The sequence below is a fragment of the Culex pipiens genome, chromosome 3 (assembly GCF_016801865.2).
Source record: "Culex pipiens pallens isolate TS chromosome 3, TS_CPP_V2, whole genome shotgun sequence".
Taxonomy (NCBI): domain Eukaryota; kingdom Metazoa; phylum Arthropoda; class Insecta; order Diptera; family Culicidae; genus Culex; species Culex pipiens.
The window spans coordinates 181,275,741-181,303,623 of record NC_068939.1 but is presented as its reverse complement, the minus strand read 5'-3'; the positions used below and the strand labels follow the sequence as shown (position 1 = coordinate 181,303,623).

General features: G+C 40.3%; 1 protein-coding gene across 5 annotated transcripts in view; it reads left to right on the top strand.

The window, feature by feature from the left end:
* The first annotated feature begins 2,365 nt into the window (after positions 1-2,365).
* The window catches only part of LOC120416167 (homeobox protein cut), a 198,658-nt gene continuing 173,140 nt past the window's right edge, over positions 2,366-27,883 (top strand). For 4 of the 5 annotated variants that reach the window (XM_039577847.2, XM_052711180.1, XM_052711179.1 and 1 more), the window contains exon 1: positions 2,366-3,803. In XM_039577847.2, the coding sequence (XP_039433781.1) occupies positions 3,681-3,803 (123 nt within the window). In that variant the 5' untranslated portion in view covers positions 2,366-3,680. The remainder of the gene's footprint in view (positions 3,804-27,883) is intronic. The other variant, XM_052711181.1, reaches the window with a different exon arrangement.

Genomic DNA, 27,883 nt, shown 5'->3' with positions numbered 1-27,883 from the left:
ACATAAATGATTTATACATACAATTGTTTTATATCAGCCTGAATATTCATGCAACAAATACAACTGCTCTTTTCTCCGTATTGATACTCTCAGCGCCGAACATAGCCGAACACGTTTTCGTGTTAACACACTCGCATTTGACATTCTCCTTTTCTCTCTCATTCCCGCTTTCACGATCATCTTACCGCAACAACGTTCAACCACAAAAGCCGTCACAAAACCAATTTTGCAAGCGCAGTTTTCTGGGACGTCAAGCGCGGTCGGACCCTAATCGCGGTCTCGCGTTCTTTCATTACAGTTTTCTGAGAGAAAAAGAGACTCAGCGGTGAGAGCGTCGAGGAAAATAGGAGGAAGAGATAGAGAGAAAACGTCATTGCTGGCAATCACGAGACACTAGAAGAGATCTCACAAGCTGTAGTGACGGTCGCTATACTCTCTGATGTTTTTGGTACAGAGATAACCAAATAGCTTTTTCTTCACTCGTTTTCAACATTGGTTTATTTATATTTTTGTTTATTAATTTTATGCATTTTATAATCCGAGAATCAATAAATGAGCAAATTATCTAAATGTCTTAGTGTTTATGTCGAAAGAGTCAGCGTTTTCAAACCTGATGTAACATTGTGAAGGTGTGTTTTACACTAGTTATACCACCCGTGGTGTATCTATTAAAAAAAAACTTAAGATTAGATAGCATCATCATGTTTCAAAGCGTTTTTAAACTTTGAAAAATATTTGCATCAAGTATTTGACAAATGCAAAAAACGATTTACAAAATAATGTCAATATTTATATTTCTATCAATATACATTTCCCATTCAACAACGAAATGCTTTGCGGAAAGCCTAATAATGATCATAAAATAGCGGTTCTGCATATCGAGCCACCCTATTGTACATGTATTTTCTTGGAAAGATTTTATTTTCAGCTATTTTTTGCCCTTTGAAGTTTTGAAAAAGTTTTTAAGAGTGGAAAGGCATAGGCACTGGAACAGGTCAAAGTTGGGTCAAATTTCAAGCCCTCAAAAAACTTTTCTTCGGATAATCGAATCACAAATACAAAATTTTCGTTTCGATTTTTGATGGAAGGTGATGAAATATTGAGAAAAGTTTTGACTAAGCTGGTACAAATTTTATTTAAAGTTTTTGTCGCGCGCAAAGATTAACATCTAAACTGTCAAGCTCGAGAAAAAGGGGGAATTTATATGGAAACTCCCCCTTTTTCTCGAGCTTGGGAGTTTAGGTGTTAAGCTGGTACAAATTTTGATTAAAGTTCTTGCCAACGCGTGCGTTTAAAAAAATGAATATAAGACACATTTACTGGATTGCATGTAAGCCAATTTATCATCAATCTCAAGTTCAATCTGGTTTTTTGCTTAATAAGAAAAAATGCCGGATTTTTTTTTAAATAGGGTGCTTTCAAAGAGATTTTTAAATAAAGTTCATTTTGACCCTTTTATTTGCATATTTTATAATTGCAATTTTAATTTTCTATATTTTTTGCCCCGTTTACGAAAAAACTAAACGAAACTATTGGCACTACGCCCCCCGGGGCATGGCCTTCCTCTAACGTGGGATTTCTGCTCCAGCGCCTCTGACGAGACAGGAGAAACCGGGACCGACGTTTTACTTCACCATCCGATAGAAGCTCAGTGGATAAGGCGGGAATCGAACCCGCGTCTCATAGCATCATCGGGATCGGCAGCCGAAGCCGCTACCCCTGCGCCACGAGACCCACTTTACAATTTGTTTGATTTCAACACAAATGTAAAAAATCGGAAGAGTCAATCATCCGATTGGACTCTTAACAAATGTTAAATTTTTGTGAGCTCATTTGAAATATATACAATATACCTACGAACACATCTAAAAACTGAAAAGAAAAACACGCAAAACAAGTTTATCGCACTACTCGCCAACCCAAGCACAAAAATTACGCACTCTCATCGCCACTTCCGCCGTTTCTTTCCCCCTACCCAGTACACCAGCGGAGAACCGCTTCCTAGGGAACCTTCGCCATCGACGTTCGGAAGCGGAATGAAAGAGGCACCCGAAAAAAGGTAAATAAACCACCATTCTCGCTTGCGCCCGACCTCGTCCGAAAAGTATAGCATTTTTCGTCCTACACCCAAACGCTCTCCTCGAGAGAGAGCGCCTATCGCACTTTCTGGTGCACTTTATGCACGACGACGACACGCTGAGTGTCTTCCGTGCACAGGTTGAGACCCCTTGTGGATATCGGTGCAAAAAAAACAGAGAGCGAGAGAGCGAGCGCGCGCTCGCGTGAGAGCGTATTGGTGAGTTGTTTTGGTTCGGTGGTGTGTCGCCGCGTTCGGCCTGCTCTGATGTGTCGTCCAAGACCAGGCTCGAACTCGGAACCGTAGAGCTCGCGCGCGCGGGGCAGAATCAGCAAGCGGGCAAAAAACACACAACCGTCGTCGACGAGAAAGAGACCGCGCGCTCGCCAACAGTGTAATATGATTGAATTGGATTAGTCAACTGCTGGTATTATACCAGAAAACATCGTTTTTTGATAGGGGTTCGATAGGCGATTTGAGTGAGCGCGAGCGGGGTTTCGCCAAAAACTTGCCAATCGGGAATCGGCACGCGCGCGTTTCAGGGTCGTGTCGTCGAGAATCCGCTTGGAACCCGGCCGTGACTTGTTCCGGGGAAATTCCGGAATATCCGCGCGCACTCCTGTGCACATTCCTGTGCATGGTTGAAGGAAAAGAAATTCTGCGCAGGTGTTTGCTGCGGCTATTGTTTGTTTTTTATTTCATGATTTTGAGGAAAAATTGCGAAGAAAGTGCCAGTCCAAGTGACCGAAGTAGGCCTGTAACGGCTGATCGATGACGGTCTACTGCGATCTGTGACAAGCAAATGATGCGTAACGGTGCGTGTGATTTTTGAGTTTGACAGCGAGAGAAAAAAAACAACAAACCAAGAAAAAAATGTTTTTATTTTAGCGTTAATGAAAATTAATTAAGACACACCGGCTGATCGGTGCCCGCTCCCACACACAGTCGACCGAGACTTCGGAAGCTGCCGAACGGGCGAAGAAAAATTGTGACAAAACTCGAAAATAGATTTCCGAACGTGACACACTCACGCAATGGTGAGGAAGAGAAGTATTGCGCTTCGTGGGAAAAATTTGTGCGTTCGTTGTTCACAGCTAATGCGAAATTAATTTCTGACCTCGAGAGTGTTCAGAACCCCCCCAAAAAAAAACAACAACAACAAAGCAGTCGAAGATCTGAAAAGGTGGATGTGATTTAATGACCCCAAAACGGCACACAGTGGTCGTAAAATCATCGAAAACAACAAAAACAAAACCCACCACAACACAAAAGTGCAATTTTATGACAGCTGTCAAAATGCAATAAAAAGCCAATTTATCGACCGCAGATGCAGTTTCGACGGCGAAGAAAGAAGATGCTGCTGATCGATATCGGCGAATGACCCCTCCAAAAATTCTGAGAAGAAAGGAAGAATCATTGTTGTGCACACACACACCCAAACACGCTGAAAACACAGTTTGACTCGAGTGAGCAATTAACCCAGCGAAGACGCGACGCCGCCAGCTTGATCACGGCCTCCCTGGCGAAGACCCCGGGCGGCGCTTCGACGTCGACGTCGTCGGCAGAGGTCGTCGGTGCCCCGGAAGTGCCCACCGACCACCGAATGCAGCCAACCGCACCGCAGAGCACGGGAGGTGGACCTGATATGGACCTCCCCACCGTACAGTCCATGGATTGGGTGTTCCAGAACAAGCAGCTCTACTTCCTCGCGCAGTATCTCGCACAGGTAAGTCTCGCGCGGAAGTTGACCGTGACCCCCAAAATTTTGACACTCCGACTGCGAGTTTGGTGTTAATAATTAAAAAGTCCTCTCCAGCTGTTTTCGTCCTCTTCGAGGACGACGCCGCTTTCCGAAGGGGTTGGCTGAGAGGACGACCCTATTTTTGAAAGCTATTAGGGGGATTCCGATAATGATGCCGCTCTGCGGCGTGGTGGTGAATTTTTCAACACGCACTGACAGTGCCTGCTGACAACTGTTGACCCAATTGTTGAATGCGTCAAAGATTTCTGGTTGAAAAAAAAACTTAGTTTTTTTACGTCAAAATACGCACTGAAATTCCGTCACAGCAAGCGCTGCGCTGGTACACGTGCAGACCCGGTTTGGTTGGGCTTGCGCGAATACGCAGTGCTGCTGAAACGACACTCCGTCGGCATTTGCGTTTGCGTTTTGTCTGGGGTTAGATTGCTTGGATGTTGCTCGTTTGAGGTAGATTTAGCAATTTTTATCAGTTTGTAAATTATTCAATTAAATTTAGTTAGTCAAACATTGAATGTGTATTTTTTTTCGTTTTTTTCGAATTTTGGAAATATTTTCGATCAGAAAAAAAAAATTCTACGGAGATCTGCTTACGTTTTAGGATTGTCATTTTAAGTACTTTTGTATGCAATTATTCCGTTTGGGTTCCTTGATATATTACGTAACATATACGAAGGAGGGTTCACAAAGTTCTGTGTTACACTACCTCTGATAATATTTTAAATTTTATTGAAGATTGGGGGAGGAGGAGTCTTCAAATACATTACTTTTTGTAACATGATTCTTGAAAGATCCCTTTGTTTTGATATATATTTTGCTCTTTGAGACCTTTCTGACAAACTCTTATTTGTTTTTTTAATTGTTTTGTTTTCTTTGTATTTTTATTTAAAAAAATCTTTTTGGGTTTACTAAACTAGAACATAAGCCGTAATATATTTGTAAAAGGTTCCGTCATTTTCCTATCAAAGTTATTTTTCTGGACTATTTTTTCCCAAACTCCACGAGACAAATTCAAAAAGGATATGTACTTGTTTTGTGCTTCGGATAACTTGAAGCAAACGTGAATCTCAATTGAATATTACAAATCTTTAACAAATTATGCAATTTGTGATAATTTTTCATTAAAATTTGTTAAAACATCAATTGTTATTTTTTTTATCAAACAGTTTATGCCGGTAATTATATTTTTTTCAAAATTCATGTCCCTCTGAAATGACAAGCCATGGTTTCAGTATTGAAATAAAAAAAAAGTATTTTAAAAAGAATTTTATACCAGTTTAGTTGTTTTGCAATCATTAGTTTTCCCAAATATCTAAGTATTGAAACCAAATTTTTTGTTGCTTAAAATGACTTGCGTATTTGAATTTGATTTAAAAAAATCCAAATATTTTAGATTGTTTTCAGAAGTTTTGACTTCTATGATTTTAGACTAAGGAATGATGATATTCCGGTCGAAAACGTTATGAGATTTGATAAAAATACCAAAAAAATCTTTGAATTATTTTGTAATTTGCCGTCGAAACATTTACGACATTTTATTTCACAATCGCGTTTAATTTTGATTGTTTTTATTGGTTAGCAAAATCAAAGAGGGGAGATAAAATATTCAAATAAAATGGGAAAATTTAGAAAAACTCAGACAAAAGCATAATTCCGGAACAGAAAAATAAAATAAAGATATTTACATACCTTAAAACTTGAATGGAGTTTTTTTCAACAAACTGACTGGAAAATTAAGGATTATAATCAAAGAGCATATCGCTTTGATGTTTGTAGGATTTCTTTTACTTTCTATTTGCAAGAGAAATCCTATTCGTGCAATAGAAAAAAATATTTCACAAGATTTTTTTTATCCAAATGCCATTTTGTATATCTTTTTCAAATTAAAACATATTTTCAAAATTTTAAAGCAAAAAGTATGACAAAATGTTATACATTATAACAATTATGCTACTGTCAAAAATTTGCAAAAGGTCAATGGATTCATAAAAACATATATTTTTAACTCAAGTTCAACTTCTTTTTCCGTTCTGTGATCAGAAAACTTTAAATTTTGAAAAATACCAGAAATGTCGCCTTTGAATAAAAAACGATATAAACGATCAATTCTATTGGTCTTTTCCTTAAAAAAGTATATTTTCAGCCATCACGTTTTTGTTCTTCCTACTTAAAAAAAAAGAAAGAAAAGAGTAGATTGATTGTTAACATATAAAACTGAATTGATTTGAATAAATTACAAAAGACAAATAAGGAGCAACAAATTGCTTTAGCCTTACGCAAATAATATTGGAATTATTTCATTACATGGCATTGGTTATCACAAAAACTACATGATAAACAGACTTTTATTAAATTGTTTGATGTTTCGGTAGCACAAAGAGACTATTGATAAATTGTGTTTAATAAATTGTTTTATTTTTATTTGTAGAGAAAATGTTCAAAACATTCTGTGTGCTGTATGTTTCCTACACAGATAAGACCTTTTGAAACCTACTCTAAATAAGATAATTTTGAAAAAAAATAATTTAAACTTATAAATATGAAGAGCAAAAATATTTTTATTAATTGTTACACGATGAAGTAAAATCTCTGGAAACAAAATGAATTAAAAAGTTAAATATTGAATTGCCAGTGAAACATGATGATGAGTGCTATACTGTAACTGTTTTGATGAAAAAAATTGAGCGGAATTATTCATCTTCAAGAAATCCTAGAAATGACATAAAATTTTGCATCATCGGTTAAAAGAAAGGCTAACTCATCTCAAAAGTTGATAAAATCTGCTAAAAAGAACCTCTAAGTTCTCTCAATATAGATTTTAGTAAAGTAAGAAAGAAATTTATTGCAAATGGATTGTTAGATTTGCCTTGGATAATCTGTAAACAGTGTAAAAGTGTAAAATATGGCTTTAATATTTTTTTTTAATTATTGAATAACAAAATCACCCATACCAATCAATTTATTTATGTTTTTAGTAATTTAAAAAAAGTCCATGCTTTTCTATTGCAGGTTTTAAACAAAAATGTGCCAGGAAACCCCTACAAAAAATATATAAGTTATTTTGCCCAGATCGCTCAGCTACACAGATAATTTAGCATTTTTTGCTTCAATGGAAATAACTACACCATGTATGCATGGCATCCCCCGGTATAACTGTTGTTCAAATGCAGTACCAATTTGGTGCCCATGATCACAATATAAACTCTTGGACTATTGCTGCTGCAGCCCCCACTAACGAACAGCCAGACCGACGACCTGCTCTATATAGTAGATATGGCGTTCAAAAATTCCTGCCGCTGCTGCGCGCTGATTCTTCTTCTTCTCCGTCTGCTTTTCTTATTTTCCCAACACACTACTAAGTCAGCTAGACATTTCTGCAGAAATCATAACAAACCCCTTCCCCTCCTGCACACCTTCGGTGGTCGAGCTTCAACAGAACCAAACCAACTTACAACCCCAGCCCCTCCTCCCTCTTTTTACTGTAAGTACGTCTCATCATTGTTACATTGCTAACAATTTTCCAGAGTTGCAATTTTACCTACCAACCCCCCCTTATTTCCCCAAACGCCACCCACCGCACACACACACTCATTTGTATATTTTTGCAACAAAGAAATATGCAAATATGTGTCGGTGTGTCGATGTGTGTGTAAGTGTGACTCCAGTACACACATATCAAGTGTGTTGTACTCTCTATTGCTCAATGGCTGCTTCGATTGCGGGTGCGAAGGTCGAGGACAGAATTTAAAGTAGCAGGCCTTGCCGAAGAAAAACCGAAAGCGGGGGGGAGGAGAGGGTCCTCATTAGGTGCAACTTAGTTGAACAGACCACCACCGGACTGGACATGAGGTAATGATGACCACGTCGATCCTAACAAGACTTCGAAAACGGGGAAGGGAGTGAAACAACAGCAAAAAAAAGTTGTAGGGAAACAAACTTTGCGTGTAGTTAATTTATTTCGAGTTTAAAGTTCCGGATAACCCGACACTCTCACTCCCGTTTTTGTGCGTGTCGAGAAAAAGAAGGAACTTGTTCTGGGTTATGGGGGGAAAACTAGGGAGGTGGAAGGAAGGTAGGGAAATGGAGCCGAAGAAATTTCATAATACTCAAAGCAACCGTCCAAGGCATTTCACCTGACAAAAATATATGTTAAAATTTATAAGTTATAACAACTTTTAAGTTGAATCAGCTTCTTTTGAAGCTTATTTAAATAAATTTTGGAATCCGTTACGCCAAACGAAAAATATTAGCTAGATGTTGATAATATTTAAGTTCACTGCTCTTAAAAAAAATAAGATCCAAATCTTTTGCAAGAAGTTAATGCATTTCCACTAAAGGTTTATCAGCACGAGTCATTCACTTTTACAACAAGGTTTACCGATTTCGAAGAGGTCATTTCACTATTTTGTCAAAAAATCAGAGGTCATACCAGAATTTGTTTTGAAATGATGAGTTTTTCTTTGTTATAACTAATGGGACAAAAATTAAGCTTAAGTTTAGTTTTCTCATTATTTTTCCTCTTGTTCTCAAAAGGTTTGTTTAACTATTCAGAAATTTTTATATTTTGACTTCTGTTTCAGTAAGGTTTAACTGCAAATATCTCTTGCTTAATTTCTTAGCTAATGCAAATATTATTTCAAGATGTTGTCTCTGCGTATAACTTTTGATAGGGTTGTCAGATTTTCAATTTTTTGGACGCGTTGGAAAGGTCTTTTGATTACCTATTCAACTACAGATTGCATGATAGATCCGGACAACGTTTTCATCATGATATCTTAGATCCGGCTTCCAAAAAGTACATAAATAACCCTTAAATGCTAATAACTTTTGATATGGTTGTCAGATCTTTAATGTATTGGTCGCGTTGGAAAGGTCTTTTAAATACCTTTCTAAAAATGTATTACATGCTGGGTTTGCTCACAAAAACCACCCTTTTTACAATCTTCCGGACTTTTGTTAAAATCGTTTTTTTAGCATAACTTTTGAAGTACTTAACTAAACCGCATAATTTTTAATAGCGACTTATGATACCCCAAGACGGATCGAATGACGCCAAAACGGCCAAAATCGATTCAGCCAATGTCAAGATAATCGAGTGACAATTTTTTGATCAACATCCCACCACACACACAGACATTTGCTCAGAATTTGATCTGAGTCGATAGGTATACATGAAGGTGGGTCTAGGAGGTCTTATTGAGAAGTTCAGTTTTCGAGTGATTTTATAGCCTTTCCTCAATAAGGTGAGGAAGGCAAAACAATTTATTTTTTTCTGGGGGTAGTATTTTTTGTGTTTTCTTCCCCATTCTTTCAAACATGGGCAGTTTTTTTTTTAAGTCATCTTTTTAATATTGTGAGTGTTTATTTATTCTTAAAAAAAGAACAAACTATTATTCGACATTTAAGATTTAGATTATTATTATTTTTTTCATTCATTAAAAGATCTTAAAATCTTAAAAAAAAAACATTCTATAATATTACAATATTTTGATAAGTCTGACTTAAAAAAAAATTGGTGAGTTTTACAATTTTTAAACAATCTATGCTTGTTTGTTCAAATATTTTTGTTTGTTTTTCCATTCTTTAAATCATAAGCAGAAATATATGGTGAGTTCATCCATTCTTTAAAAATAAACTATTCTTGGTGTTTGGAATATTTTTGAAACATTTTTACATTCTTTCAAACCCAAGCCGTTCCTTAAAAAGAGAAAAAAGTCAGACTTTTTGAATTCTTTTTGATGGTCATAATATTTTTGTGAGTTATAGAAATAGGTTCATGATAAGGACATTGCAAATATTTCTTTTTTGAATATTCAGGGGGCAAAATCAAATTCCCTAATTGTTTCGAAAATATCAATGATAAATGCTTTTAATAATCTTTGATGTTTTGTCCATTCGAATTTTCGACAATAACCTTTTGTTCTTAAAAAAAAAATCATTTTTAAATAAAATTTTTTTTTGATATTTTTTAATTTTGTGTACACAAAAAATCGTTAAACCATTTTTTTTTTTGTAAATTTATTTATGTGTTGATTTTTTTCTGACAATGGCACAACTGTAAAAATGTGATTAGGATTTTTCGGAATCAATTTGAAAGAAATTAACTTTGGAACGACCTTTCTAAAAATGTATCAATTACAACTGAGGATTTTTTTTTAATGGCCTGAAAAAAAACCAACAAGAAATATTTATTGTAGACAAAACATAATATCATAACAAATTATTGCAAAAAAATACTTCATACTGCGCTATACCTTTGAAATTCCTTTTGAACATTTTAACTACATATTTTTAATTTGCACAAAAATTTCCAAGAAAATTTCATAAATAAAAATAAAAAGAATTAAAGGATTAAGTTTTTGGAAAAATAAGATAAAGGATATAAAATAATAAAAGGATTCACTACGCTCATATTTAAATTCTGATTAGTTTAAGTTTTTGAAGAACTCAAAGCAATTGAAAATTTTAAAACAGTTATACCGTAAACTGGGGTGACATTGATAGCCCGGGGTGACAGATTTGAAATTTGATTTGGCCACTTATTTTGATACATCCAATATAACAGTCACATTTTTGCATAAATTTTCGTTAATAAGATATCCCTTAATGCTTACATACCCAAAATTGACAAAAAGATGGGGCTATGAATTTGACGGGCATTTGAAAAACCTATCAAAGTCACTCCGGGCTATCAAAGTCACCCCAGTTTACGGTATTTATTTTTGAGACTGATTTTAAATATTTGAATCATTTAGAACAAAATTAACCGTTGACCGGTATTGTAAAAAAAAATCTTAATAATTTCTACGCAAAACAATGCATTAAAATTGTTAACTTTCATTCGACTCCAACTTAAGGCCTCCATAAACTCTAACTCCACCGACTTTAACTCCAACTTCTCTAGATTTTTTTATACCGACTCTCAACTATGACTCCACATTCCTGCTTCAACATTTTTTTTTAAGCAAAAAAGATTTTTGGCAAAATTCCAAAATCTAATATAATATTATTTGATAAAGTAAGATTACAAAAAATACTGCTGATATGTCAAAGAATCTAAATGTTGCAAAAAAATCATTACAAACAACAACAGACAGTTTAAAAAATATTGGTTATTAAAAATTTAATGCTAATTCCGTGAAAAAATGTCTCTGTAGAGGCGCTAACGTCATAAGTCATAGGTCAAGGGATCGATTCTCGATATCAGTACTTTTTTCAGTAGAGCTTTTCGACCTGTATCAAGAATTTGCCCAGAACAAGCGATCGACCAAAACAATCAAGGTAGACAATTTAAAAGGTCAGAATCGAAATGTCAACTCCTTTACAAAGGTTCCCTCAGAAGGGGGAAAACTGTTCAAGCGCTCAACCGCAGACTTACGCACTCAAGAAAGAGCAGAAGGAGGAACACACACACGCATCCAGCAGGGGAATCCAACTGTTTTTTCGGAGGTCGTCCGAAGAGTCTGGCGGACAAGTGACCAACCTCAAGTGGCGAGCGTCATGGTTCATCTCACACACTGATGACGATGACAGTTTGGTTCGTTTTTTTTTCAAGTTAAATTCTTCCTCAAACCATAATGAGCGGTCGGACTACTAGTTTTGGGAACTTGTTGCTGTCGTTCAATTGTTTGCTGAACTTGGACAAAACTCGAAGAAGGAGGAGAAGAGGAAGACAACCACTCCGAACCGGAAATCGTAATTATAGATGATCGAAAAGTTATTCACAGAAACTGACGGGAAGACGACGAAATTGATGACACCAATTTTGGTTGGAAACACAAATGACACTTCATTTTCGGTGGCAATCGCGGCGCGATCGCGCAGCGATCGAAGCAACCCTCGCCATTAATAACTAATCAAAATCTCGTTAGAGTCGACAAAGTCGACGGAGGAGGCAGCGGCCGCCGCCGATCATCGATCGCGCAAGATCAACGCCTTCTGCGTCGATTTCGCGTAATCGACCATTTTGTATGGGGGGTTGCGCGATGCCGCCTTCGGCGGCGAAGTCTCGCGGTCTGGTTCTGCGTGCGAGATTTATCTTAAATGATTTATAAATATGAACCTGCGGTTCTGGAAATGTTTTTCCCTTCGGATTCAGTGCATTCCGGGCAGGACTCTCGTTTCGAGGGAAGGAAAAATCTCCGGGACTCTGATTAAATGACTTTCTTCAACCCCGAGCGGCGGCGGCGGCGGCGGTGACGCCCCGGACAAGGAGGGTAGCATTGCTGGCAAGCGAGTCTCTGCCAGAGATACGGACGGACGAAAAAAAAAACACAACCATAAATTGATTAATCTATCGACATTTGTTTCAAAGATATGCTTTTGATTTCTTTCCTCGGTGCGCCCCTTAATGCGCGCGTTCTCCGGACGAGGACGACGACGACGCCGCCGCAAAAAATCACTCAAAATTACCCGGGGTGAAACTGTGGAGTTCGGAGAGGGTGAGTACGACGGCGGCGGTGGAGGCAAAAACTAATCATCATTATCTGCATCCTCCGTAAGACGTCGACTCCGACTCCGGGGCTCCGGGGGATTCGACCGGGAAGTTCGATGAATGATACCATTCTGGGCCGACTTGCCCGGTGAGATGGAAGTTGACTCGACTCTCGATGGTGTATCTGGAGGTATTGGTAATCATCATTATTTATTATTGAAATTGATACGATTTTAATAACACGTTGCCAAGCGATGAGGAGAGCGAAACCTTGGGCCAGGATGTGATTGAAGTGTGTCTTCGACGACGTCAAAGAGCGGCCGCGAAACACCAAATAAATAGTCGCCCATTTGTCAGTGGGTCCAAAAAGGGGGCGCCGCCCCCGAAAAAGCTAGCCACCCCAACTGTCAACCACGTTAACCAGCCGCCGCGACGCGACGCGTCGATTAAAGGCAATTAAAACCAATCGACAAGTTAATTAGTTTTCATTAGAATTCATCTCACACACTCTCCCTCGAAACTTGCATGTCTGTGAGAGTGTTTACGGGGTGAACTTGGCTAGCCGCCCATAGGCGACTACGATGCCGGTTTCGCCGCCCATTCCGGACGGCGCTCGATCCAGTCGATCGTAAATAATATTTCTAACTGCTAGTACACGAGATTCAATTTGTAATAAATTACGATCAGCAACCGCACACACACACACACACACACAAACTCACACACTCTGGTTGTGGAGCTGAAGCGTGACGCGTGCCTGCAGCCGCCGCTCCGTGAAGGAGGGCGGCTGGAGGTGGTGGTGCGGCGGCGTCTAAACGCTCGCAGTTTATTGGTTGAGCGAAATGTAAAACAAGTTCGAACTATGAATAATTATTGCACGGTAACGTTCGTCGCGATAAGGAGAACAGCTGTACCGGAGTGCGACCGAACATGCCGGCACGGATTCTTATCGGGTGGCCGCCGGGTGGACAGTTTCGCGCTTTGTGATGGTTGACAGAGGTGACAGTTGACAGTATTGACAGGTGACAATTTTGACAGTATTGACAGATAACTACTTGCCAGTGTTTACCAAACCTGACCACCTTAAAGAGCCGGAAAGAGTTGGTGCAAACACAGGAAAAGCTCCAAAATATTCAAACAATTAAGCACACACGGAGAGGCCCTCTGTAAACAGCGCTGCACACCAACCAAAAACATCGACGACGGGTCAGTATCAGGTGGTGAGAAACGGCAAAATACTATGAAAATAATTACAATAATCACCATTTGCACATACTTACTGTGCCTTAGTTTTTTTTTTTCTCCTCCTCGGTTATCCGTCCCGTCTACCGTGTTTCCACTGAAATAACACACTCAAGCCGCCTTCGACGGCTCCGAAAAGAAGCGGAAAAAAATGTTTACAAACACGTGTACAAAAATGCGGCTATGTTTCAATGTTATTCATCGGCGGCCCCGGCGGTTCCGAAAAAGGGGTGAAAACACACACTCACTCACACTCACACCGAAAGCCGCTCGCTCTCACGAGAAGTAAATCGAGCGTGGCGCTCGCGTCGCGACAACTGTCAAAAAGACAGACACTAGCCGCCGCGCCGCCTCGCCCGCAAGATTCTTGAACGCCGCCGCTGCGCGGCAAGCTGCGAGAGAAATTATAATTATTCGAGTCTTTTATTATTAGAATGTATATTTTCACCTCGTTAGTGTCGAAATAAATATTACAGAAATTGTACACACTGTGGTGCACTCGCGCGAGCGAGTTACGAACCACTTTGTGACAGTGCAGTGGTGGCGGCGGGCGGCTGCATTTCTCCGCGGAAGGGGCGGCCGCGGCAGCGGCGCAGTCTGTGGTTTTTGATCTTTTAATTTATTGTAAATTTCACAAAAACAACAACGCGCTCCGCTGCAATCTTGCGATAATTATGATGCGCGTCGCTGCCAGCCGCTTCGCGGCTGTGACAATTTATATTTTGTTGAGCCGCCTGCACGCAGAAAGTGCGATCTCCCTCTCCCGCGCCGGCGGCGTGTCGTATTTATTTATTTTGCATTAATTGAATTTTGTCCTAATGGAGTGTGACAGAGTGAGTGCGAGGCGGCCCTTGCCGCCCTCGGCGGCGGCGGCTTAAGTGGATTGGTCCGGATTTAATTGTTTTTCACGCCGCGCAGCGGCTCATTTCGGGGAGGTTGTCGTTGCGGCCAATTTGACCGATTGGAAACGGCGCTGCGCGTCGTCGTCTTGGCGAACCTAGCAGGCTGGGTGCTAAAAATATTTGCGCGATCCCATGGCCGCCATTGTTTCTCGGGGGACCAACTTTATTGGCCAATGAAATTAGCGAAATGATCAGCCGCGGCCATTGTGTGCGGTGTGTGCGAAAATGTAAAGTTTTATCGACTAGAACATTGCGAAAAATAACGGCATAAAAGAGAAGGACAGATTTCAGCAATAGTCTTTGAATCTTGTTGCGCGGCACAGCCGCGAAAATTCGATGTGTGCTTGCTACCACAATTGACGCACTTGACGAGCACAAATGACTTGCTTTGACCGGTAGAGTATCAGGAAAAAGTCCAGCTTAAATTTCATTGCATTTTTCAGAGTATTAAAGAGCATTAACCCCCCCCCCCCCCCTTCTTAGGGGACACCCCCGTTCAAGTGCAATCACCCGAATGAACCGTTTCTTCCTGATTTATGTTGATTTTTTGACCGCCGCCACTTTCGAAAAGCAATCACAGACCCGACTTAAGTCGCCCACCATCAACTCAATCACCTGCTCGACCCCCTCCCCCCTCCTTCTCAGCCAAACAATAGATAATGAACTAATCTAAATTCAGCGTAATCACATCACTCGCGCGGCGCGGCGCGCCGCAATCAGTCAAGTCCGTCAAGTCGAAAAGGAAAAGCTCAAGTAGTTTTAAATAAATTTAGCAAATTATGACCGCGGTCGCCATCTTGCTTTTTTTCGGGCGGCGCGCGAGTGTGATTTAATATCTGGAACAATGACTTTAATTAAGCCACCCGCGCGCTCGCGCTGGGAGAATTTTAATTATTGAATTTTAGTGTGGTCGAATAATAAATTCGTTGAGGTCTCCCTTTTGGACCTGCCGACCTTAAGTGGTCAAAGTGCTTGAAGGTAGCGTGCTTGTCTGGTTTAATTTTTTTTTTTTTGGAACTTAACCATCGCCGAACAATGACTCGTTACCGTTGGTTTTGAGCTGCTGCTCTGTTTTTTTTTTTTTTTCGTAAATCCGCTGGTGTGAGAACAAACTATCGATCGAAACAAAGAAACGATTTCATCAGAGAGTGCAAGACTTGTGTCTCTTCGAGACACCAGCGTGTCCAACTGTCTTTCGGCATGCTCCGTATGTTTTTGCATATTCATGACAGCAGAATTTCCGAATCAGACACAATTTAAAGAAATTATTTTAGTTTTTTTGGCACCCCCTCCCTTCAACCTTCTCCGAAATTTCCGTTTTCCAGTCATCAAGAAAGCATAACAACGCGCTCCGCCGAATGGCAATCACACTTTTCGTCTTTACAGACACACACATACACTCTCAACCTTACACAATTTGCAATTTCAAGCTCACGACGGTGCTGCTGTTCGCTTTCATGCTCCTACCGACGACGACGAGGATGCAGCTGAAAGCTACATCTATAATTCCCCTGTCCCTGTCTATCCGTCTGTCTGTCCGTCCGTTTGTCTGTCTGTTTGTCCGCGCTCTACCAGCAACAGCATCGCTCGGCTCTTGTTCTTACTTCTTGTTGTTGTTGCTCCTTCTTCGAGTGTCACATGCATCCACCCCAAACTCCTTCAAGAGCTGCACACAGATCGTTGGAGTACGAATGCTGCTCTGTAATATTGGAATTGAACGAGTAAATTGTAAATATTATCGTTCGTAAGTGAGAGCGAGCGAGCGCGTACACTACTCCAGAGAGCGCCGCAAAAAATATCGCTGAAATATGCTTTCAAATAAATTGAAAATATTTAAATGCATTTTTCGTTATTACATTCCTCGGTACTCTCGGGCGGTGTCACCGCCGCTCTCGCGGCGCGCGTTGATGGGACGAAGATAATAACAGCTCTCGATGCGAGGTTACACCGTCGCCGCAGCCACTACCTTGGAGTTGGCCGCTGGACGGGCTAACAAGTGTGGGCGTGGCCGGCGGTGCCGATGACCCCTGTGCGAAGTGAATCGATAGCAATCGGCCACATTCCGTCGCACTGGTGACAGAATTGACTGAGGTGACAGATTGACAGAATTGACAGCTTAAGTTAGTTTGTACTTACCACTTCTTCAAGACTCTGGAACGCTGCATCAAATTCCCAAGACTCAACAACGAGGTACCTCGATGTTGACGTCCGGGATTGGGAAATGCTTAACCTAGTTTGTACTTACCAATTTGAAGATTTGCTTCATCTAGAACGAGGTACCTCGATGTTGACGTCCGTGATTGGGAAACCCTTAACCTAGTTTGTACTTACCACCTTAAAGATTCACTTCAACGAAACGAGGTACCTCAACTTTGAAGTCCGTAATCGAGAAGGCACTCGTCAAACGCCTTCCAGAACCAGACGCAACCGCAAACACTCTCGCAATCAGATAAGTGTGCCATGGGCGAGGTCCCTTGGCTTTGATCACATATTCATGACATACTTGGAGTGTGTGTTTCCCGATGAATGTTCAACACATTGCGCGCCTCCCAATGGGGTACTTTATCTTTGATTTGCGTACACTGAAACCAGCAAAAAAAAAGGTCGTCTCGGGGTATCGCCTTCCTAGAACCGATACCCGGATTCGTGGTCGTGGTCGATTTTTTCTGTTCTTCTTTCACTGCTTTGCATATCGCACATAATCATAACTTCAATGTGTACGGGAGGCAACAAAAAAAAAAAACAGTGCTCGAAGACGAACCAGATAAAAAACAAATGTACGAATGTTTGTTTTTAATGTCTTTATCGCAGAACGACGTCGTCGACGACGGCACTCGAACTAAGCCGCCCGTCGATTCTCGAACATTGCGTATGAATAATTAAGCGTTCGGTGCGGTTTCCCGACCCGCAATACCATACGTTACCGTGAACCTCAAACGGGGGTTTTTATGAAGGTGGCTTGCCCGATTAATTGGTGGGGGTGCTCCGCGCGCGAGTTCACGTAAACAAACAGCTGTCAAGCCACGAAACGTGCCTTTCACCGTCAATCATGCGCGCGCTCGAGATCGGGAAAACGCGAGACAAGGGTTCATCAAGATGATCGAGAAATTATTAGTCACCCCGCTGGGAGCTAACCTTCTTTCGCATCAATTCTTCCCCCTTTCATTTTCTCGAAGATGCCGAGTTGATTAGCATTTTTCGGTTGCCATGTATCACATATCAAAAAACTAGCGCGCGAGCGCTCGGAGAGATTCCCCCTCTTGCTTCAAAGACGGTCGGATCGATCACAGCGAACCAGCTGTCAAATCGATCCGCGACTCACACGCACATCCCAAAACCGGTATTGTTTCTCACGTCCCGAGCGCGCGATTTATGAGTTTGTGTGTGACGGCGCTCGCACTCACACACGCTCACACAACCGACGCCGCCGATTATAAATTCTGCTTAATTAATCTTTCACGCAAAGTGGCAACGCGGTGCCGTGCACGATTTGAACACAAAAATAGAAGTCCCGGACTGGGTGTGTTAATTGGAGAGAAGTGCAACATTGTGTGCTCGCCGATAGATGGCGCGCGCACTGACAGATGCGAAATTGGATTTTTGAACCTGAGCGCGAAATGTCAAACGCGTGCGTAAGGGCACGCGAATTGGCAGCGCACAGGTGTTAAAGTGGTGCATAGCTAGCTTAAAGAACGCAAGTTAGCTATGTCAACGGCACTTTGTTGACACTTTGACAGAATTGACAGGGGGTGACAGCCTAGTTTGTACTTACCTTGATCACATCTCTGGAACGCTGCACGCTTAAGCCTAAAGTACTTACCACCTTAAAAAATCACATTATCAACGACGAGGTACCTTGATGTTGACGTCCGTGATTGAGAAACGCTCAACATAGTTAGTACTTACAGCCATGAAGGTAAGCTGTGTTGAGAACGGGGTACCTCGATGTTGAAGTCCTTAGTTGAGAACGACCAAATCCCTGGAACGCAAGTCAATTTATGTTGAAACTGCTTTAATACCTCAACCCTGAAATCCGTAATAGAGAACACCCTCCAGATTCCACCCTAGTCCCTTCCGGAAGGAGATACTCATCCGACACCGCACAGAACCGCTAATTAAGCGCTCGGCCACGGCAATTAATCAATAATTGCCCACCCGATAATGTTTATTATTTTGTAATTTAACACCAGGCCGAGCATCCTCTGCCCGCGAGAGAGAGTGTCAAGCGACAGATTCACGGCACTTGGAAAAATAAACAAACTCGTGCTCGAACGAAGCAAGCCGGGCTTTTTTTTCTGCGCTCGTGAGCGCGAATACATGCATAATTGTCGGATGTTCTGTCTCGCTCGGGCCGGTATAAATCAATATCACCTTGCACGGCATGTGCACGGTTTCCAGGCTTAGCCGGAAAACCGGCTTAGCTCTTTCTAGGAAATGCCATACGTTATGATTTAATTGACAAATAATTAATCTATTAGGCAAATCGGTATCGAGTGTCGCAACGGTTCGCGTCTTCGCTGTGTGCGGTCTTGCGACGAGGTGTGTGTACGCGATAAGTCGGTGTTCACGCGCGCGATGACAAATCGGCTGCCGGTGGTCCACGGTCGATTTGCGATAAAGAATCGCCAACGAAAGACGCGAACGCGGATGAAAATACTTCACAGAGGACGGACTCTGAAGATCGTTTGTCACCGCCGCCGCAAGATCTCGCGAGACGCTCTCCTCGGTGGATTATAATCGAGTGTAAAAATGCGATCAAAATTTGTTTAAAAGCGAGTTAAATTGAATTTTATTGTCTCGCGAGAGACTGGCTTTGGCGCGAGGTGGCCTTCGCGGCGGATCCCCAAGGGATCCGTCCCTTCCCAAGCAACAATCGGCTCCCGATATAAATATAAATAACGCAGCCGCCGGCACTACTTCTGGGAGTCGTCGTCGATGTAGCAAGATCTTTGTCGACTTGGTCGGACCATTAGTCGTCGCGATCGCGGCTAGCCAGAGAAAGAGACCCAGAAAGTAATAAAAGATGAAATAAATAAATTGAGATTACACCTGTTATTAGAGATCGGCCAAGTCGCGGGACTTGGGGCGCGCAGAACAATAGAGAACCTGTCACTAATAAAGTGAACTGCTCGATGGTCGTCTTCGACGAAGAAGACATCGCGCCGCGAGTGGAGAGATATTTATAGCACGAAGACGTTTGTTTTCTTCGCGGCTTCGACGCTCAATAAAATTGGACTAATCTCGAACGAAAAAAAATACTTTTCTCACCAGAAGTGTCGCGCACAACTGCATTCCACGTGGTGCTCCAAGATCGAATGCTGCGCATTCCGATCATCAAAAGGGGTTTGTCGCGATCATTAGTCTTAATTGAAACTTCCGCGTTCTGCTTCTGGTTGGATCTCCCTTGCTACGAGAAGAGAGCGAAAAACGAATCAAATCACCATTTCCGATGTGTTTTCCTCTTCGTTCTCCTTCTCGAAACTCTTTCGGTCGGAAATGCGAGAATGATTACGAAAAAAACCCCGTCAGAATGGAATCATTTAGAAATGATTACTGACGAGACTGATCGCATGTCGCTCTGGAGAAGATCAAGAAAATTTGACATTAATTGGAAACGGAGCGCTCGACTAGTTCGAAGAATCCCAAACCAAAAAAAAACGGCAACATTCTTCCCGAACCACGCCACACAAAGTTTGAAATCGATTCATTCGACCAGAAAGCCATAATGCACCACCCGTTGTGTCGGATTCCGGAATAAGCAGGGCGAGCTCTCGCACTGTGACACCACTCGCTTGATTCACTTGTTTTGGTTCCCACCTCCACCCTCGACGTCCTTGGGCGCGGAGTCCCGCGCCGAGACAACGGGACAAGAAACACAGGGATTTCAAGCCGGTTCTGATTGCGAGACAGGGTTGAAGCTTGGGGTTGACAATATTGACAGCTTTAACTAGTTTGTACTTACCCCAGCTTGAAGATTCTGGAACGCTGCATCAACTCTCAAGACGCAACAAGGAGATACCTCGATATTGACGTCCGTGATTGGGAAACGCTTGACCGAGTTTGTACTTACCATCTTGAAGATTCGCTTCATTGAAAACGCGGTACCTCGATGTTGAAGTCCGTAATCGAGAACGCTGCATCTTGTTTCAAGACTCAATAAAAAGGTACCTCGACATTTTTGGTAAGCAATCTTGGAATCCCAATCACGGACGTTAAACGTGATTGGGATTCCAAGATTGCTTACCAAAAATGTCAAAATTGTCAAAATTGTCAAAATTGTCAAAATTGTTAAAATTGTCAAAATTGTCAAAATTGTCAAAATTGTCAAAATTGTCAAAATTGTCAAAATTGTCAAAATTGTCAAAATTGCCAAAATTGCCAAAATTGCCAAAATTGTCAAAAATGTCAAAAATGTCCAAATTGTCAAAATTGTCAAAATTGTCAAAATTGTCAAAATTGTCAAAATTGTAAAAATTGTAAAAATTGTCAAAAAGGTTAAAATTGTCAAAATTTACAAAATTGACAAAATTAGCAAAATTTTCAGAATTGTAAAAATTGACAAAATAGACAAAATTGACAATATTGTAGAAGTTGTCAAAAATGACAAAAATAACAAAAATGACAAAAATTACTAAAATCACAAAAATTACAAAAATCACAAAAATCACAAAAATGACAAAAATGACAAAAATGACAAAAATGGCAAAAATGACTAAAATGACAAAAATTACAAAAATTACAAAAATTACAAAAATTACAAAAAATACAAAAATTACAAAAATTACAAAAATTACAAAAATAACAAAAATGACAAAAATGATCATTTAGTAAAGATAATCTTGGAGGTGCCTCGACCTCGTCGTCCATGATTGTGAAATGCATGCTTTTTCTTTTTTTAAAGAATTTTTCTAGAATTTCCAAGTGGAATTAACCCTGGAAGCTGGAAGAAAGTACCACAAGACGCACAAAAACAATCTTACGATGTCGGAGGAAAGTTTTTGTACGTCTGTCTTCGCAAGTAAGAAGGGGACCCGGGATCGCGTGCAGCGCGACGCAAGTGGTGGATTATCGATACGTGTTTTGTCTCCTGCGCGTACCACAAGCTGGGCACGACAACGAACCGAAACCACTTGAAATTGAAGATCTTCGTCGTCGTCCTCTGAGGCAAGGACAACATGTGGCGTTTGTTATTATACGGTCCCACGCCACGGTGGATAACCCAGGGGGGAGAACGCGCGCAATTGACGAGTCAACCAGATTCAATCAATCCTCCGGAAAGCCGTTCCAAATCCGCCTGAATTGACTCTAATGATATCGTACGGAGCGGTGGCAGCTACTGCGTTGCGATGCTTATCAGGCCCGTGTTTATTCACTTGATTGACTTGATTTAACACGCCACAGTTGGACTTTTGTCCGGCTGATTTGCGGTTGTGAGCGTGAGCGGTTGATACCGGCTGATTTCACGAACACGGATAAATCTATAAAATCTCTCTTTGATGAACGATTCCCCACACAAAAAAAAGCGAACCGAGTGATCATCATCATCATCATACTCTGGCCCTCTCCTTTCACCACAGCTATACTGTCACTCTTGCACGCGGATGAGCTCGTTCAATGAGAAAATAACTGTTTGTCATTGATTGGAAGCGGATGTGGCGTCACTCATCCAATCTATCGCTACTCGCACTCTCAGCAGCTCTCGGCTCCGTCAGAAGTGGCAATTTTCTAATCAGTACCGGCCCATACAAATTGGTGCGCTATTGATGATGGTGGTTCTCGATTGACCTTCCTGCGACTTCACCGAGCAAGTCCGAATGTAATATTTTTATTAATAATAAAAAGATTTATTAAGCCCATAAATAAGGCAGGATTTTCTCTCGTTCCACGCGAATCCAAGTTCGACTGGAAGCTCATTAGATCCCCTCGCATCGCGCAGCGATGGAAAAACTTTTTCCTCACCACCACGAACTAAATTGGACGAGTAATGATGGGTTTATTACGACGGCACGGCCACACAGTGAAGATGAACATTATCGTCCTCTAATGAGATAAATAAAGCGCACTGATAAATCATAGATTAAGCTGTTTTGATGGCCTTCCCGGCTCACCCCTCGGACAGTAGCGAATTCCGCACGGTTCGAGTCGTCGTCGTCGTGGAATGGTGTTCGATTTTTCTTGACCACACTGAGCTGGCTTAGCACCCTGTGGCAGGTCATTTCTCACAGACGTGGCTGGGAACTGACCTGGGCTGCGATGACAGCTCAGCGTCAAGGTGACAGATTTGACAGGTTGACAGAATTGACAGCTTAACCTAGGTTGTACTTACCATAACTTGGATGATTCTGGAACACACTGTCGAAAAAATAAGATTCATGGACGGGGTACCTCGATTCCGACGTCCGTGTTAGGGATCGCAAACCAAATTTGCAAGCGAAGCCTAACAGTTTATCTATAGAAATAGCGTCAAAGTGACGTGGACAGATTAACAGTCTGCTTGATAGACAAATTGGTAGGTCTATTCGTGCCAACGCATATTACAAGATTGATTTATTTCTCATTCACTCACGCTTTTTAAAATTCTACAGACAGATTTATAAATTAATTTCTATAGCACTTACCATCACATTGGAACAACTGAAACGCTGCTTCAAACCAACAAGATACAGTGTTAGGGAACGCAGTCCTGCTAATGTAATCAATAACTCTTTTTTCGTACTTACCATTATCTTGAAGACCCTGGAACGCTGGATCAACTCTACAAGATTCATATACGAGGTACTTCGATTCCGACGTCCGTGTTAGGGAACCTCATGCCGTAAAACACCCGTTTTACAACCTTTTAAGTACTCTTCAAACGATTACAAGTTCAATCAGGAAGCAAAACAGTTCACCCTCCTGCCGAGAACCTGACCCACTGATCCAATCCAAAAAGTAAACAAAGTCAGCTGGCAGTCGCGCTACAACTTGTGAAATTTTTCAATTTTCCAAATCAAGCCCTCCAGAATCAAAACAAACACTTGCCGTCACAAACAACTCCCCCTCTCGTTCCAAGGTTCTCGCACACGCACATGTTACGCACCCCCAGAAATCAGCAACAAGAGGCAACAGCAAAACCACAGCAGCTGAGAACAAGTGCCCATTTTCTGGGTTTCTCGGCTTTGGAATGCCGTCGGTGCGAGGGGTGCTCACCACCACCAACGCCACCGCCACCACAACTTTCTAATGGATATAATAGCCTTTGACACAGTTTTCACCCTCCTCCGAGGGGTAATAATAATCCTGTCCTGGTCGGCAGTAGCAGGAAGCATCGAGAAAGTGGAGCATCGGCCAGACCGGTGTCGAGGCCCTCTGCCATCACATGTATTTATTAAAAGAAGCGGGAAAAAGTTTTTTTTTTCTGTTGCCAGGAGTCAGCTGGTTGGCTCGGTCAGGACACTGAGTTCTACTATACTGGAGGCACTTTGTATGTACCATGTTTACACACTCATTGACGGAGCAGAGGTTCGCCGCGAGGTGGCGAAACGCCATTATTGCGATGATTATTCAAATGCGTGAAAATGCACTCCTGGTCGCTGGAATGGGGTGGCATCCACCACGTGGTGTGCGCTCAACACGCACGATGACGACCCTCGCTCGTTTGAACCACCGTTTGAATGGCCAGCACATATCCCCGCAGAACGAGCGCAGGGCAGAGATTTTCCTGTGGTCGGTGCTTCACTTGGAAAAATGCCCGGCGTCAATTGCGGGCAGGAAAAAATCACCGTCCTCTTCCGGGCGAGATGACCGGGATCCATTACCGCCGTTGATAGGTGCGGTGCCGACGTTTAGCACCGGGATCAACCCAGCGCATTTCAGTGGTCTGTGTGTGTGCTTGCTACAGAAGGGTACTTATTACGAGCCGTGACGTGCGATAATCCCATCAAGAGCGGTTTCCTCTTGAGTTGCACTTTTCGGGACCGCTGCACCGCAACAAAACAGTTGTTTTCCCGGTTGCAAACCTTTGTTTGACGCAAAGAGATTAATTTCCATCCAACATCTATGCGAAACAACAAAAAAGTACTTCACCACCGGCTCCCCAAGAGCAACTGTCAAACGAGCGTTACATTAGCGAGGGGTAGGAAACCACGCTTCGTAAACAACTAAAACGTACTTCACCACTAGCTCCTTGATGACAGTTGCTCTCGGGGAGCTAGTGGTGAAGTACGTTTTTGTTGTTTACGGATCGTAGTTTCCTACCCCTCGCAACTGAAACGCTACGTTCGCCCGGGGGGTTTTCGATGAAACCGCGCGCGCGTGTCACGCTGCAGCTGATTTATCCGTCGAAAGTCATCGCGCAAATCTGCGCGTACACACCTGTTAATTTCACTTCCACATACACGGACCGCGCGCGGGTGTTTGTTTTCGCGCGAACGATTGTTCGAAATCCGGTAGACACGCGTGTATCATCGCGAATAATCCATCGGAAATCGTCACACTCGCACACGTACTCACACCCACCGTGTTTACAGATAATTATTTATAAATAACTCATTGAACATGCCTCACTGTGGCAAATGTTTTAAAACGCAGCACACACACACACCGATATAGCGTGATATATCTCCATTTAGCCATCCGTCATACTCAGCCGAGTAGCTCTCACAGTAGGCCGCGCCGAGCGCGGCTCATTTGGGACAAGCACATGTTATTTCCTCACCGCGCCGCCAGGCGGCGCCACCACCCAACTGTAAATAGAAAAGTATTGATTAGAATCTGTCACGAAGCCGGGTCGGTCGAATAATTAATTTTTGCCCGCGCGCGCCAAGTGTTTTTCAAAATGGGCTCGCAAATGCGTTTACGCACAACTTCCTACCCCCCTCCTCGGAAAGAGTTTGAGGTTATGCAATTGTTTGGTCCCTCCACACCGTGTTGAAGCACCTCTCTCCCAATCGAAAGTACATTAGATTGAAAATTGATGTAATTATTGCCTCAACGTCATGCGAGGTGAGATTTTATAATCGCGATAAAAGGCCCTCTAGCTTCGCTCTTTGCCTGGCGTGTATAATTTGCGTTTCAGAACACCCCCGGCCCTCTTGGCTCCGCAGCAATGACACTATTGCATGCCTGGCTGCACCACCGTGGAAGTGGCTTCTTGGGCGAAGCCAAGAGTCGAGTCGAGCGGCAGGTGCATCAATCAATGGATAAATAAATAATGATTAATTATAAATAGGTTGAAAGTGGGCCGGGAAGATTGGTTTTTGCGTCCTACCCCCCCGGAAGTGTTGCGGCAGGGTTTTCCAGAGATACCAACGGAGCGATAAGCCGAGAATCAACCAATCGCGCCATTCCGTCACGCCAACGGCGGTGTGGCGGCGGGTAGACATCAATCAATCGGGATAGAACAATCACATGTGAATGGAGTTACATAGAGATGGTGTGACGGTATGGTTAGTTTCATGCAGGGTTTTTTTAGTTTCCTACCCCGTGTCAACAAATAACAGTGTTTTTGAACAAAATCACAAAAAAAGCTTATTTCTATCTTAGTTTGGCTAGCTTGACAAACTGGATCATCAAAACTGTATATTTCTAAGGGGTAGGACAGATATCATCTAAAAATTATAAATGTTATGAATTTAGAACCATTGTACACTGTTCATTGTTTAACAAATTTAACTTTAGCTTCAACATAACAAACTACAATTTTTGAGGGGTAGTGTGATTATATTTCTACATTGTCATTCAATTGTTAAACTGTTATTATTTTTTTTGTTTCAAAAAAACTAAACGACCACATTTAAAACAGTATAAAAATAAAAACAATCAGAAAATTAAAAATTATTCAAAATTCTTAAATCTTCTCAAAAATTCTTCAAAATTCTTAAAAAAAATTTAAAATTGTTATAAATTCTTATTTTTTTTTAATTCTTAAAAATTCTTTAAAAATCTTAAAAATCCTTCAAAAGTCTAAAAAATTCTTAAAAAAAATTCAAAATTATTACATACATTCTTATACATTCTTATAACTTTAAAAAAATCTAAATTCTTCAAAATTCTAAAAATTCTAAAAAATCTAAAAATTCTTTGAAAATTCTTTAAAATTCTGAAAATATCTTAAATTTCTTAAAAATTCTAAAATGTCTTAATTCTAATAATTCTAAAAATTCTAAAAATTCTAAAAATTCTAAAAATTCTAAAAATTCTAAAAATTCTAAAAATTCTAAAAATTCTAAAAATTCTAAAAGTTCTAAAAGTTCTAAAAGTTCTAAAAGTACTAAACTGCCCCTGATCGCATAAATGTCCCATATGCATTTTCATCGATTTCGAGTTATTGATGCAGTTTGATTCAAAATTGTGTGCCCTTTCGAAAGAGCCTATAACATCCAGTACTTTGTTCTTGAAATCTGGAGGAAATCCAGTTTTTTCGCGAAAACGTAACACGTATGTATGGGACAAACTTCAAATTCGTTTTTCTTAGCTTGCTGTTTTTGCATATGGGACATTTATGCGAACATGGGCAGTAAAAGTTCTTAAAGTTCTAAAAGTTCTACAAATTGTGAAAGTTCTACAAGTTCTAAAAGTTCTAAAAATTTTAAAAATTCTAAAAATTCTAAAAATTCTAAAAATTCTAAAAATTCTAAAAATTCTAAAAATTCTAAAAATTCTAAAAATTCTAAAAATTCTAAAAATTCTAAAAATTCTAAAAATTCTAAAAATTCTAAAAATTCTAAAAATTCTAAAAATTCTGAAAATTCTAAAAATTCTAAAAATTCTAAAAATTCTAAAAATTTTAAAAATTCTGAAAAATCTAAAAATTCTAAAAATTCTAAAAATTCTAAAAATTCTAAAAATTCTAAAAATTCTAAAAATTCTAAAAATTCTAAAAATTCTAAAAATTCTAAAAATTCTAAAAATTCTAAAAATTCTAAAAATTCTAAAAATTCTAAAAATTCTAAAAATTCTAAAAATTCTAAAAATTCTAAAAATTCTAAAAATTCTAAAAATTCTAAAAATTCTAAAAATTCTAAAAATTCTAAAAATTCTAAAAATTCTAAAAATTCTAAAAATTCTAAAAATTCTAAAAATTCTAAAAATTCTAAAAATTCTAAAAATTCTAAAAATTCTAAAAATTCTAAAAATTCTAAAAATTCTAAAAATTCTAAAAATTCTAAAAATTCTAAAAATTCTAAAAATTCTAAAAATTCTAAAAATTCTAAAAATTCTAAAAATTCTAAAAATTCTAAAAATTCTAAAAATTCTAAAATTTTTAAAAATTTTAAAAATTCTGAAAATTCTAGAAATTCTAAAAGTTCAAAAAGTTCAAAAAGTTCTAAAAGTTCTAAAAGTTCTAAAAGTTCTAAAAGTTTTAAAAGTTTTAAAAGTTCTAAAAATTCTAAAAATTCTAAAAAATTTCGAAAATTCTAAAAATTTTAAAAATTTTATCAAATTTTAAAAATTAAAAAAAAAATTCTAAAAATTCTAAGAATTAAAAAAAA